Source organism: Melanotaenia boesemani, chromosome 15 (assembly GCF_017639745.1).
Source record: "Melanotaenia boesemani isolate fMelBoe1 chromosome 15, fMelBoe1.pri, whole genome shotgun sequence".
Classification (NCBI taxonomy): domain Eukaryota; kingdom Metazoa; phylum Chordata; class Actinopteri; order Atheriniformes; family Melanotaeniidae; genus Melanotaenia; species Melanotaenia boesemani.
The window spans coordinates 9,646,614-9,660,909 of record NC_055696.1 but is presented as its reverse complement, the minus strand read 5'-3'; the positions used below and the strand labels follow the sequence as shown (position 1 = coordinate 9,660,909).

The following is a 14,296-nucleotide window of genomic DNA, read 5'->3' as shown; positions in this document are numbered from 1 at the left end:
TCTTTCCTTACTTTCATGTTGCTTGGGATGAACTGAGATAACCAGGGGTTCAGTCATCCTTTCATCCAGTGAAATGGCACAAACACAAAAACAGAAAACCCTCACTTTGAGTCTTTCTCTGTGTACACGTTTTAAACATCCAGTGCAAGCTGATGACATATTGGACAAGTAGGTTATTTATTTATTTAATTAATTAATTTTTTTATTTCACACATTCTATATCCCATTACCCCAGATAAACATGCCTCACAAACTCTGTAGTTTTGCAGCGAAGAGTGGTTAAAAATTATGTTAGTCATGTGTTCATGTGGTTTACTTCCACTTTGTGGTCGCTGACGGGATTGCAGTAAAAATGTTAACCTTGTGGCTTGGGAATAGTTTATTTTTCAAATTCAGCAAATATATAAAATTGCGTTAGTATTTTTAATTTAAATTTTGATTTTTTTAAAAAAAAGAGTTCATTTTATATAAAAGGTTTTTGAGTGTTTTTGTTTGGTATATGAACGCCGTGATTTTACGACAACTCCTGTGACGTGACGGCAGGTTCTAGAGGAGTGCCGTAAAGCGTCGTGTTTTGGACAGAAGGAGGTCATTAGAAAGTGAGGAGTAAGTACGTGCGGGTCCTCTGTTCATAGAGACAGTCAGTGCCAGCTTATTTCTGATGCTGGTGTAAGGTAAATACATTATTTAACAGCTTTGTATAGTATTACAACCGCTGCGAAATGCTTCGTTTAATCCTGCGGCTCAGGCCGTCCACCGGGCTCTCCTGTCCCCGTGCCCTCCCTGCTGGGCCTGCTGCGCTCGTCTCCCGCTCCGTGCCCGGAACCGGCTGTCTGAGGCGGCTTCACTGCGGTGCAGGGTCCCGAGTCGTGTCTCTTGGTTCAGGCTTCACTCATAGAGCGGCATTGCTGCGGTATCCCCAGCTGGCAGGGGCCTGTCAAAGCAAACGTTTCTACAGTCTTCCGCCGCACCAGAAGGTAACGTTATTTGACCGGCTTTCAGGTTGCTATAACACCCATCCTCACGGTTAAAGCTAGCATGACCTCCGCTGCTACCTTCAGACAGAAGCTGCCTGGTGCATTACAGAGATGCCACACATGGAAGGGCTAACTCTTGAAAGGCTGTTGTACATAACTGTAGTGTGAGATGCAACAAACGCCGTGTTTCTTATTTTTCCAGTTTGTGATGTTAATTGTTGTTACGACATTGCAGGTAATTTGTTGTGACTGTTTTAATATAAATCTTAAGTTTTTATGGTGTGCTAGCTGACCTTTCTATCCAAAATAACTAGTGGTGTCATGCCTCAAAAGTCGTAGTGTGGTACTGTGTATGTCTCTGTTTCATAGCTTGTCTGGGGGGAAATGGCAAACAACAACAACAAAAAGTCAGTATGCTCATCATAAAACATGATTTTGGTGATTATACTGATTTCCATTCTGTTTCCATGTATTTCACACATTCTATATCCCATTATTGATCCAAACAAATTGCAGCTGTACTTTAAAATTTTGCAAATTTTAAGAGTCTACTGCCAAAGGTACAAAAGTGCCCAAGTGGTGTTTACTTTCTGACTGTGTAACACATATTTGTCAGTATCTGCAGCTTCAAAGCCACAGTTTAATCTGACAAAGTGGCCTGTAAAGATGGCTCTTCATTGAATTTATTTGCCGTTATATAGGATGGTAAATGGATTATTTGTGTATTATTGTTAAAAATGTAATATGTACCATTTAAGTAGGACACACCCTTATTAGTAGAAATGTGTATTGAATCCTGGTTTTGTTTCTCTAGTGTGGATATATTTAGCCACTAGTTTCTATCTGGCTTGCAGCTGGTAGCTCAGGCTTATCTCTGCTATCACAGGTAAGTTGACCTTAGTAGCTACCATAAAGTCCACAAACATGGTGAAATCTATGATGTGGTAATTTATTGGGCGGTGGAATGATGATGTAGCAGTTGCACTTAAGAATACCTGACATTTGATAGTATTTGTAATGATCTGCTGTGAAGCCCAGTGAGGATGACTCATTCATTTTTGAACTACTTGAATTTGTTTCTCCTCATCAGGTGGAGCTTCCTGCGCTCTCACCCACCATGCAGACAGGGACAATCGCTCGCTGGGAGAAGAAGGAAGGAGATAAAATCAGCGAGGGCGACCTCATAGCTGAGGTTAGGACCAGTGTTTATGTGTGTGCCTGTGTGTTTTTAAAGTTGTATAAAAAAAATAGCTTTTTCTCTGCTTTTGTAGGTAGAGACTGACAAAGCCACTGTAGGTTTTGAGATGCTGGAGGAGTGCTATCTGGCAAAGATCCTGGTTCCTGAAGGGACCAGAGATGTCACTGTTGGATCAGTAATCTGCATCACAGTTGACAAGTCAGTGTCCTTTGTTTACATCCATGTTTGATCACATCGCAGGTTTTCATTGGCTAATATCTGTGTATTCTCCCCTGCAGCCCAGACCTAATCACAGCCTTTAAGGACATAACGTTGGACTCACTCAAATCTGCTGGTGCTGCTCCTTCACCTGCTGCCTCTGTGCCTCCTCCTCCTTCTCCTGTTGCTGCTGCTCCTCCTGCAGCCCCAGGCAGCTCTTACCCGCCACACATGAAGGTAGACACACTCTTACATAGAATGCCTTCATGTGGAAAGCAATAAGAGCGCCAGAGTGATGTAAACTCTGTGTACAGTTATAGTGTTCACCAGTCATAGGCCACGGTTACATGGTGTTTTTTAATTTGGAATTAACTATTCTCTTTTATTTTTACGTGGAAATAGTAATTCCAAATTCAGGTTTACATGGAAAACATTTTTAATCACCTTTATTTAATTTCACTTTAGATCTGGTGGTTGGGAAGGGTTTTGATTGGACAGGAGGCGGACGTGATGTATACCGGAAGTAAACAAACTCCAGTTCCTGCATCTTTTATTTTCAGCTACAACATGGAGGACGACATGATAAGAACCATCTTCGCTTTGATTATAATTTTGAAGCAGCAACTCAACGCTAGCATAGAACTTCACTTTGGTCAGCAGAGGAGGAGAAGGGAGACGGAGTACCTTACCGTCATCACGACAGGACAAGAGAACGAGCATGCGCAGAACGAATTAATTTAAAGGAGAATAAAAGTATCCATGATCAAGGAATTATTCAATTCGGATTTAAAATCAGAATAAGCGAACCACTTACTTTAGATTTAAGTTTAGTTTGGAATGGTCATTTTCATTCGGAATTAGATGTTTACACGGCTATTTTAAAGCGGATTTAAGTTTTATTTGGAATTAAAGGGGAATTAAAACTCATATAAACATGGTCATAGTTCCTGTTGTGTAAGTACAGATTCTTATGTATTTCTTTCTCAACGTTGTGTTTGAACAAGCTAATTTGTGTGGAATAAAATAGATTCTATAGACATTATAATAATGTTTTTGTTTTTTTTTAGTTTGGAAGACCTTTATTTTTCACTGCATTTAAATTATCTACTTGTCCTGCACATTATAGTATTAAAGCAAAAATTACCCAATGAAATCAAGTAATTTCATAACTAATTAGAGAGGTTTGTCAGGTTTCTTCTGAAAAACTTAGTTATTTTAGCTTTTTTTATGTGTTTATTTTCCTTTGCAGCTGCAGAGTTCACATCTCACTTCTTCAGCTGTTGCCTTTTGTGTTCGATCTATCTGTTATAGATTGCACTTCCTGCACTCTCCCCCACCATGACGATGGGAACGGTGCAACGCTGGGAGAAGAAAGTCGGAGAGAAGCTGAGTGAAGGCGATCTGCTGGCTGAGATTGAAACTGACAAGGCCACTATTGGTAAATATGAACAGACTTGCATTGCAAACTATTCAGGGTTGCAGACTAAGTTTTAGCATTGGTTGCACTGGTGCGCCTAACTTTTTAATTTGGGTGTATCAGCAAAAAAATTTAGGTGCACCCTGATTTTTACAGCTCACAGCAATCAAATTGCATTTATATAGCCCTTTATAATAAACAAAATGTACTCAAAGTGATTCAGCTGTCATCCAGTTATTTAGCTTCATTTCATAAAAACTCTTAAATTGATGAGAGTAATCGATGACAACCACATTCAGCAAATTCCACTGTGTTCCACGTTTTACAACTGATTCCAGTTTACACGATTCTCTGTCGCTGGACCGCATGTAGGACCAACTCTAGAGTCCTCCTTCAGGAGTAATCCTTCAGACCGACTTCAACAGACTTATTTATATGATTAACAGATTTTTCTGATGATCGATTTTCACTGTTTTTCTCCTCTTTTTAGTTCAAAACTCTTAGTTCTGCTGAATAACTGTACGAAAGCAAAATGTCACCAGTTCCTTTTATGTGCTTGTGTGTAGGCTTTGAGGTTCAGGAAGAGGGCTACTTGGCGAAGATTATGGTGGCAGAGGGAACACGGGATGTTCCTCTGGGAACGCCGCTGTGCATCATTGTGGAAAAAGAAAGTGACATCGCTGCCTTCAAGGATTATGTTGAGACAGGGGTGGTTGAGGTCTCTACACCACTTCCTGCTCCAGCAGCGGTGAGACACTCAGTCACTAAACATTTTCACACATTTGCTGCAGCCCTGAAATTTCGGGGCATTACTTGAAGGAGCTGTAAACGAAAATGGAAATGTATGGATCAGCTGCACTAGACGACATGTTGACTTCAAGATGTGATTTTACTCACTGCATTTTTTACTTTGCAAGAAAATTTTGACATAATACAGAATCATAACAGTTTTTAGTGTTGCTTCAGGTTCACTGGACTCATTGCAGGTTTCTTCCTAAACATTAAGCGCAGCTAACAAGAAGTCAGCAGCGCAACACTCCGGTAATGTCTCTAAAAGTAGGCCCACAGGAAGTGCAGTGTGCATACACAAACTCTAAACATAATTCTTTTAATTCATGTGTGAAAGCACCTCTACAGATATAACTGAATGTTTTATTTTCTTATATAATCCAAGAAACTCACACATTTTCCATTCTTATAGTTTTATTATTGCATTAGTGTATATTGTGTTTATTTTGCAGACAGTAGCTCCGACTGCTGCAGTGCCCAGCCCTGCTCCGCTAGCTGCTGCCCCAGCAGCACCCAGGAAGGGTCGGGTGTTTGCCAGCCCCCTGGCCAAGAAACTTGCTGCTGAAAAGGGGATTGACCTCGCACAAGTTAGTGGTAGGTAACAGAGATGCGCGTGGTCAAGACCAAGAACATTCAGCACATCCGAAGAAATTAACATAAAGGAGTTGTCAAAAGGATTTTTTTCTTCTGTACAGGTTCCGGTCCTGATGGGCGCATCACGCGGAAAGATATAGACAGCTTTGTTCCACCAAAGGCTGCACCTGCACCGGTGAGTGAATTCCTCACTATTATTAGACATAATTTCATCCAAAATTTTAAAATGTTAATTTTTTTGTACCTAAATGTGTGTTGCAGTTTGTTTTTGTGCTAATTAACTCCCCTCCATTGGCAGGCTGTAACTGCTGCTCCCACTCCAGCTGCTGCCCCAGCTGCTCCCGCACCCGCTGCAGCTCCTGCTGCCCCTGCTGGCACCTTCACAGACATCCCAATCAGCAACATCCGCAAGGTGAGCGCTAACACACACCTTACTGACTTTTAGCGGTCCCTGATGAATTTCCACCTCTGGCAGCAGTCAGGTCTAAGTTCATGATGGGGTCCTACTGTACAGGGACGTAACTGGTCCGACTTGTTCTTCCACATTTTGTCCTGCAGAAGGGTACTCTCGACCAACACTCCTCATTCCTCTCTGTGATGCATTAGAGGTCAAAGCTGAAGAGCTTATGTTTGTCTCTCCTGCAGGTTATCGCTCAGAGGTTGATGCAGTCCAAGCAAACCATCCCCCACTATTATCTATCTGTAGATGTCAACATGGACCAAGTGCTAGAGCTTCGAAAAGAGCTCAATGAGGTGAGTTTCATTTGTGTAATGGGCTGAAAGAGGAGACATATTTTGAAAATGCTGAACTAAGATAATTATTTGCTGTGACTAATAAACAGCCTCTCATCATCTCTGCAGGAGGTTAAAGCCCAGAATATCAAGCTTAGTGTGAATGACTTTATCATCAAAGCCAGCGCTCTGGCCTGCCTCAAGGTTCCTGAGTGCAACTCCTCCTGGTTGGAAACAGTCATTCGCCAGTGAGTAAACACACGTAAACACATCTACATGTGGTTAAGTTCTAATGGACAGTAAAAGAGGAAAATTAGTCTCTAGGGAGCTACTGATCATGTTTAATGTTTCAGTTGTTTAACTTTTTCTCTGTTACCTAGATTTCAACATTTTCATTTTAACAACTAAATGAATACACAGAAAAAAAAATGCTCAAGTCCCAGTTAGCAGAGTGGGAATGGTGTTTCCAGTTACACAGTACAGATTCCTTTTTTTTGGTTTTCCATTGTAATTAAATTTGTGTACCTTGTAAGTCTTTTGATATCACCTCAGCTGAGGTCCGTAGCATTTTGGACGTAAAAATTAGGAATGTGCAAGACTAGTGGACTAATCGATTAATGAAAACGGTGCTCAAAGATGACGGCTTTTTCTTTTTTAAAGTTGATGTTTTGTTTGGACGAGTTATGTGTCATTGTGCAGAGACATGGTGCTGTTTACAGCGCTGTGTTAAAAGAACAGCGTGGCCCCTTTAAGACCTGAAGAGAGACGCACAGCACAGGGGAGGAGAGGCGGGAACGTCGGAGCAGAGAAAGTGGCTGTGAGAAACTGCCTGTTTAGCAGTGAATGTTTTTCCACCAGCTTTAGCAATAAACACCACACAGCTCCTCTAGTTCCAGCAGAGTCCCGTGTCTCCTTCACCACCGCTGGGTAAAGTGAAGGGAGCTACGCCTGAAGCTAGCTGCTGCTTCACCCAGGAGTAGTCACCTGACCTCAGCCACCCGATGTTGGTGTGGAGACAGAAAGTTTACCATCTGTTTCTGTCCGAGTTTTCACCAATGGTGAAGGCAACAGACCGGCGCAACACAGTTACTAAATCTTCAGAAATGTTGCTTTATGAGTAAAAAGACCCAACGGAAAGACGAGGAAAATAACTGGTTTTGTTGTTGATGAAAGCTGATGTGGGTGTGTTGTAGCATAGCAGGCCCTTAAAGCAATCCCTTCTCCCTGACCCACTTTCTCATCCACCTGCTGAACAATAAAGAACACAATATAAACCAGGGATCTCCATCTCCGGTCCTCGTGAGCTACTGTCCTGCAGGTTTTGGATTCTACCCTGATGCAACACACCTGACTCAAATCACTGGGTCATTAACAGGCTTGTGCAGAGGTGTGTTGTAGTAGGAGACATCTAAAACCTGCAGGACAGTAGCTCATGTGGACCGGAGTTGGAGACCCCTGATATAAACAATGTAAAAAAAACACCTGTTTATGGAACACAGGCACTATACAAATAACATCTCATACATGTTTTACAATTTCCATTTGGAGGTAAAGTATTTTTTTATTTTGTTATTGATGATGTCATGATGACTTCACGACTAATCATTTTTGAAAGGCCTGACTAGTCTTCAAAAATCCCCTAAAATGCCCATCTCTAGTAAAAAAAAGTCTCTGCAGCTACTTTTGTTTTAAAAGATAGTTGAAAAGAATCTTGTGCACAATTTGTAACTGAAATCACAGATGTCTCATTTGTGAAAATGTTTCAATATTTGCATAAATAATAAATACACTAATGTGTTTATTTACTGTGAATTTACATATTACTCGTCTTTCCCAGCTGATTAGAGTTGAACTCTGTCATTATGATCGCCACCCGAAAGATACTTGAATCCTTTTCTTCTAAAAGCCTGTTTACACTGATTCAGTGCATTTTCGACACAGTACATTTCTCTATACTCCTCACTTTTAAGTTGTTTTGGATGTGTGCGAAGTTGTGTCTCATCACTTTGTCACCACAGCTTTGCCCTCCCTGCGATGATTAGCAGCTGATTTCGCTCACAAATGGAGAATTTTTGTCTATAATGGAGTGTGGATACACAAGAATGTGAAGTCTTTTAACTGTTGCCTTAGTTGTAAGAAGGGATTTCTTTTTGTTTTTAAGCAGGGGTGGGGAACCCTGTTCCTTGAGGGCCGCAGTCCTGCATGTTTTCGATGTTTCCTTGCTCCAATTTAATGAGTCGCTGTGCAGAACCACTGATTATCTAAAACCTGCAAGACTGCAGCCCTCAAGGACCAGGGTTCCCCACCTTTGGTTTAAAGCTATATGAGCAAGCTCAAATATACTCGTGATTTTGAGTAATTTTTGTTTAGTAATTTAAGAAAAAAGAGGCCCACCCAAAGAGAGTAACAAATCTGTGTGATGTTGGTCTCTGATAGTTGTTTCACATTTTCCACAGAAGAGGGCACTCAAAGCACATTAATTCAGCTCTCGCTGTAACAACCAAGTCGTTTAAACCACACCACTGTGCTGCGGTCAGTATTGACTCATTTAAATGTTTCCAGGAATCATGTGGTGGACGTGAGCGTCGCTGTGAGCACAGCTAGCGGTCTCATCACTCCTATAGTGTTTAACGCCCACACCAAAGGCCTGGTTGCCATCAGCTCTGATGTGTCGGCTCTCGCTGCCAAAGCCAGAGAGGGCAAACTGCAGCCTCATGAGTTCCAGGTACAGCACATTATCTCGCTGTTTGGATTGCTCTCCTCATTTTGCCTTCAAGTGGGATTGCTTAATTATGCACATTTAATTACCAGAGTCAAACGGCAAACTGGAATGCCTTCATTAATTTTTTTGTTATCACCAGGGAGGAACGTTCACAATCTCTAATTTAGGGATGTTTGGTATCAAGAACTTCTCAGCGATCATCAACCCTCCTCAGGCATGCATCCTCGCTGTCGGAGGCTCGGAGAAGAGGCTGATGCCCTCTGACAACGAGCGAGGGTCAGTGTCACACCAGCAGCGTGTTAATAAGCTCAACATGCCGCAGTTTCAAACTCTCATCTAAAGCGATGTGTGTTTGGCTTTTGCAGGTTTGACGTAGCCAGCATGATGTCGGTGACTCTGAGCTGCGACCACAGGGTGGTGGACGGGGCAGTCGGCGCACAGTGGCTCGCAGAGTTCCGCAAGTTCTTAGAGAAACCCGTCACCATGTTGTTGTGATGAGACTGTACAGCCAACGAACAGCAGCAACAGGCAGAGGCCTCTCACAGAAGAGATCTGATTGGTCTGGATCCTCCTGTGATTGGCTGATCTGCCACCAGGTCACTCACAGTTAACCTGAAGAGGAAGAGGCAGAGCTCACTCCACACTTACCTGTCTTCTTTCTGCCTCTCCCTTCGGTCTTTCTGTTGTCTTACTGTCTCTCACTCATTCTATTTATTGTGGCCCCGTCTCATGAGAGACCAGGATTAGACATAATTTATCCTAGAATAGAAACAGGCTATATGTCTCTGCAACATTGGTAATGTTTTAGAAAGGGAAGTGTTACATGTCCATACAGCAAGAACATTTATCCTATATGTGGTGTGTGTGTGCATTTCTACACACTTTATTCTGTGACTTTGTATGAACATGAGAAAGACCACAAGAAGTGCCACTCTTTGCTGTCATTTTGAGTCAAGGGTTGCAATTTTCTGTGTTTGCAGGCAAGATGATGGAGCTAAATGTAAGTTAATGCTGACTTGAACACAGTCTAGAACTGCACACACACACAAAACTATCCCTTTTCAACTGCCATACACACAATTAAAATGTTTGCATTTTCTGTGGGTTAAAGCTACAGCTTGTATATTCTTGACTGTGGATGAACACAGCTGTATATTATGTATATGGTGGTGCTTGGTTGGAATAACCAAGCTCTATGAAGATCTCGCCATACAGTTAAAAACTGTATAGTCCTGAATGGTTACAGACTCTTACAGCAAATACTGATTGATTTTGCCAATTCTGTCCTCAGTCTTTTTCATTTTCTAGTCTCGGAAACATTCTGTATGTCGCAACTGAAACGCACAAGGCTGGTGCTGGATGTTTGTTATTTGAATAAATTGGAAGATTTCAACCTTGTGCCAAAGGCTTCTTGTTTTGGGATTTCAGTAACGATTTTTTTAATCTTAGGAGATTTTTTATTGGTTTGAGATCTCACACGTGAAGATAAAAAATCAGGCATTAAACAGTTTTGATCATAATGTGTGTTGTGATCTACAATCTAGTCCTCCAAGCCGGACAAACATCGAAACGTAGAAGAACCATAGCAACAACCAGCAAAAAACGAAGAAGAAGAAACATAGTAACAACTGGAAAACACAACACACAGCATGGAGGAGGATATATAGGACGAGGGAATGATGGTGGTCTTGGGACTATTGTTAACAGAAAAAGCCAGAACTGAAAAAAATAACAGACTGGAGATGGCATGAACACGGACTTTATTTACTTCCTTGTTCCCCAGCCAGCTCGCTCTCTGATTGGCTGCATTCCACGTCACCATCCACGCAGTCACAATGCACGAGTCGTCGTCGTTCCTCAGAAATCGGCTTTGAAATTTTGAACATGTTCAACATTCCCAAATGTTGGCTACGACCCATTTCGGAGGGGATTATCGGGACAAATCAGCTCGTAACACACCACAGACCAAATGATAATTGGACATGGAAATCTCATGATTGTCGGGCATTTGTCCGAGGTCGGGAAGAGGCAAAATCGGGACAAAAACAGTCCAAAAATTGTTATGCGTGTACCAGGCTTTATTCTAAGAGTGCAGTGATCATGTCAGCACTCAGGAGTTTGAGAAACTGCCTACTTTCTCCACCAGCTTTTATTTGTGCTGTAAATGGATTTAACTCGACCTCCTGTTGCGTCCCTTTTCCCGACATTGTGGTGAGCTGTCAATACTCATTCTTGTGCACCTAGACACAATAAAACAACAAATCTGACACTTGAATAAGACTTCAGAATGCTTACTTTTCCTCTTTTAGTTTGGACCTGGAAAAAAAAAAACACTACACACATACTAATGTTTAAGTTATTTTCAGTCTTGTTCTTATATTTATTGTTTATCATTCCATCATCCTGTCTGTAGTTCAGTTTACAACAATTCTGTACAAGTTTTAATGAAGCATGTTGGTGATACCTGGTTCTGGATGTTGAATGTTATCCCCCACAGCCTTTAGGAAAGCACTTCACTGTTAAAATGTCTAGTTGGCATCTGGTAGGCTGCTACAAAAAAGCGATTATCAGTGTGAATATATATTTTCTACTGTCATACAATAAGCAGGTAAGCATAGCACAGACTACCCTTCACAGGAAGCAGAGAAGAGGCTGCTCTGATAACACCTGGTGACACTGCTGCAGAGAAAACGGTGATGATCCATTGCAGCAGCCCTACATGGCAGTAAGACAGAAAGGGCAGTGACTAATTCCCTCTCTGCTGTCACCATAGTAACGTGATAGTAGAAGAAGAGAGACGGCAGGAGTCCAAACAAACTGCAGGAGGAAAAGTGAAACAGCTGCTATCAGTGACAGGAACTTGACACAAAGGTCAAGTGCGAAAACTTGAAAAGGGCACATGTTGCTGTGCTACACCGCTTTGAGAATCTTGATTTCCTGGCTTGGTTTTATCTGGACTTGGAACTCATTTACTTTAGTGTAAAACCCGACTGCACCACAGCAATGAAGTCCAGTTGTTTTTTTTCCAGATATAACTCCATAGTTGTACTCAATACACTTGGATGTGTGAAGCTATTTACTTATACTCTCATATGAAGCTCATTAAATCTGACATGTTGACTGGCTTAAGTTTTGTCCCTTGTGGCATAATTTTATGTAAATCCATCAAAAGGCAGCTATGACTGGGGTTTGTTTAGCCCACAGGTCATAACTGGAGGACCTCCTTATCACCACACGACTTGCTGCTGTGTCAAAAACTTGTCTTTGAACATTTCTTCACCAGTGATGGCCTTAAATCTCCCACCGTTGCCTTGAATTCACAAATAAGTACAATTTAAGTCTCTGCTGGAAAAGACATGTAGGGTTTAAGATTAATTTCAAGTAGTAATCAATTCTAGTGGCGAGGCAGCTTTGAGTTAAATGATACATCAGTTTATGGATGGCTGGCTTATTTGAGTAGATACAGTGGGCTCACCCTAAAATCCGTCATTAGTTTCTTCATTCTTGTTACACTGAGGTCCAGAAAATTCTCATCACATCATTTTCCAAATGCTCCATGCGGCAGCGCTGCCATGACCACTTGCCTTTCGAAGAAGTGACGAGAGTGGAGGTGTTATCTGAAATGTATAAAGTCGTACAGCTGTCTGTGCACATGATTCCTAACATGAGGACATGAGAAACCTACAATCATTAAAATAAATAAACCTTCTGAATTCAATCATATCAAAGTTTAGCAGAAAAATCTAATCGGGGAAACTAAAACCAGAAGCCAGTGAGGTAATAAAGATATGAGGCTGCATCTTATATAAAGCTGAAGAAAATCAGCAAGCACGATCCTTACAAGAGGAATGGATTTTCACTGTGCTTATATATAATCTAAAACAGGGGTGCCCAAAGTAGGGTCCGCGGGCCAAATTTGGCCACCCAGCTCATTACATCTGGCCCACCACCTAGATATCAAAACTATTTGAGTATGTCAGACTTGAAAGATTGGCTCACATCTCAACGACATACTCACCATGTCAGTCACTCTCTAGTGTTAGCAATTTGATTTGGTGTACATGCAGTGTTTTTCTTTTTGTTGATGACATTTTGCACTATATTTGGTTACAATTTACTGTCTGCAATTTTTGTTTGTTGTCCTTCTAACTATGCCTTTATTGTTATTTTGCCGTATTGATATTTTTGAAGTGTGTTATTTGCAGTGAGGACAAGAATGCATTTGCATGCATTAACAATATTTAAAAGAACCACGATTTACATTTATTTGTGTTTCACCACTAAAATCGCTGTGTTTGGCCCGCGGCTCACTGGTACATTTTCACTTTGGCCCATGGATGCAAAAAGTTTGGGCACCCCTGATCTAAAATAAAGATTTTAGCAACATCCACCCATCTCCCAGCATGATTAGCATGATTTGCCATCAGTTAAGGAGACAGCGTAATATTTTATACTTTCATCAAATAACAGGGGTTTTAGTGCAGTGATGAGAAAAATTAAATTAACATAAATGTCAGATAATTGAGAAAAAAGGTAGTATTTGTAGCACAACCAAAGAGTTTTTGAGATCATCATGATTCACTATTAACTTGTCATTTCTGTTGAGTGAATATGCCAAAATTCAGTTGCTTTGTTCAGATTGCTCCATCAGACTTTCTGGTTTTAGAAGCTGATACGTTTAGCCAGTTTAACTTGATAAAGCAAACTCTAACAATAATCACGTTTAGTTTGCCCCTCCTGAAGATTTACTTGGTATCATTTAATCCCCGACAAGCATTGTACACTTTATAATAAACCATACTGGTCCATTTGTTATCTTCCACAATTCTTGTTTTGGCCTCCAACGTGCAGTCAAAGGAGCTCTATGAGCAAATGAAACAGGCTGTAAAAACAAAAAAAATCTATCAGAGAGATAGCAGTTTGATCTGGATCCCTGGTTTTTATTAATGATGTGACACAAGTCAGAAGCAGCTAGATAAATTCGGATGGTACATGAGGATTTTGTTCACTCAGAATCAGCCAGATGCAGCAAAGTGAATTGGACAGCGCCTCACAGTTCAGATAAACAATGACCCAAAACGTGTTGTGAAAGCAATCCAGGAGGTTTAGAAGGTAAAGAAGATGCTTTTTTTTGTTTGTTTGCTGGAGACAAAGCTAAAATCAGAAAGAAGCTGCAACAGTGAAAGCATAGAAAAGCTTCAAGGAGGAAGCTTCAGTCATGATGGTGTGGTGGGTTCCAGACATGGGGCATCTGATACTGATGATTCTTAAAAAAAAATGTAGTTATGCTTCTGTAAATTAAATTACATTAAAACCTTAAAAAATAAATGACTTTACACACACACTAGGCAACCCTGCATCTCTTGTTTTAGGCTTAATAGAAAAATCTTTCTGTGGAGCAGCTGCCGCGCTTCATGCTCCACTAACTAATTAGACAACAAGGTCACTTCATAAGTTTACAACAGCAGTCAGTTTGGTCATGAACAGTTAATCGGAGCAGTCCTGCAGTCATTTACCTGACAACTCAATTACACATCTATTTCCAAACAGAGAAAATAAAGGGGGAGTGAAGATAGGGGAGGGTGGGGTTGGTTGCATCGCTCAATGCATTTATCATGCATGCCTGGTTTTTTGGTCACTGGTTTGCAGGCAGGGAGAGAGGGCTGCCT

At 41.2% G+C, this 14,296-nt stretch overlaps 1 protein-coding gene across 2 annotated transcripts; it reads left to right on the top strand.

Moving 5' to 3' along the window:
• Nucleotides 1-559: 559 nt before the first annotated feature.
• On the top strand, nt 560-10,025 carry dlat (dihydrolipoamide S-acetyltransferase (E2 component of pyruvate dehydrogenase complex)). 2 transcript variants are annotated; one of them, XM_042008114.1, is made up of 14 exons: nt 560-977; nt 2,068-2,169; nt 2,249-2,373; nt 2,454-2,610; nt 3,685-3,811; nt 4,357-4,538; nt 5,032-5,173; nt 5,275-5,348; nt 5,472-5,585; nt 5,819-5,926; nt 6,035-6,153; nt 8,468-8,630; nt 8,767-8,903; nt 8,993-10,025. In XM_042008114.1, the coding sequence occupies exons 1-14, from the start codon at nt 723-725 to the stop codon at nt 9,120-9,122; spliced, it is 1,935 nt and encodes a 644-aa protein (XP_041864048.1). In that variant the 5' UTR covers nt 560-722; the 3' UTR covers nt 9,123-10,025. The 2 variants fall into 2 exon arrangements, with proteins under 2 accessions (XP_041864048.1, XP_041864049.1); XM_042008115.1 differs by lacking the exon at nt 560-977 and adding an exon at nt 1,562-1,863.
• The last annotated feature ends 4,271 nt before the right edge of the window (nt 10,026-14,296 follow it).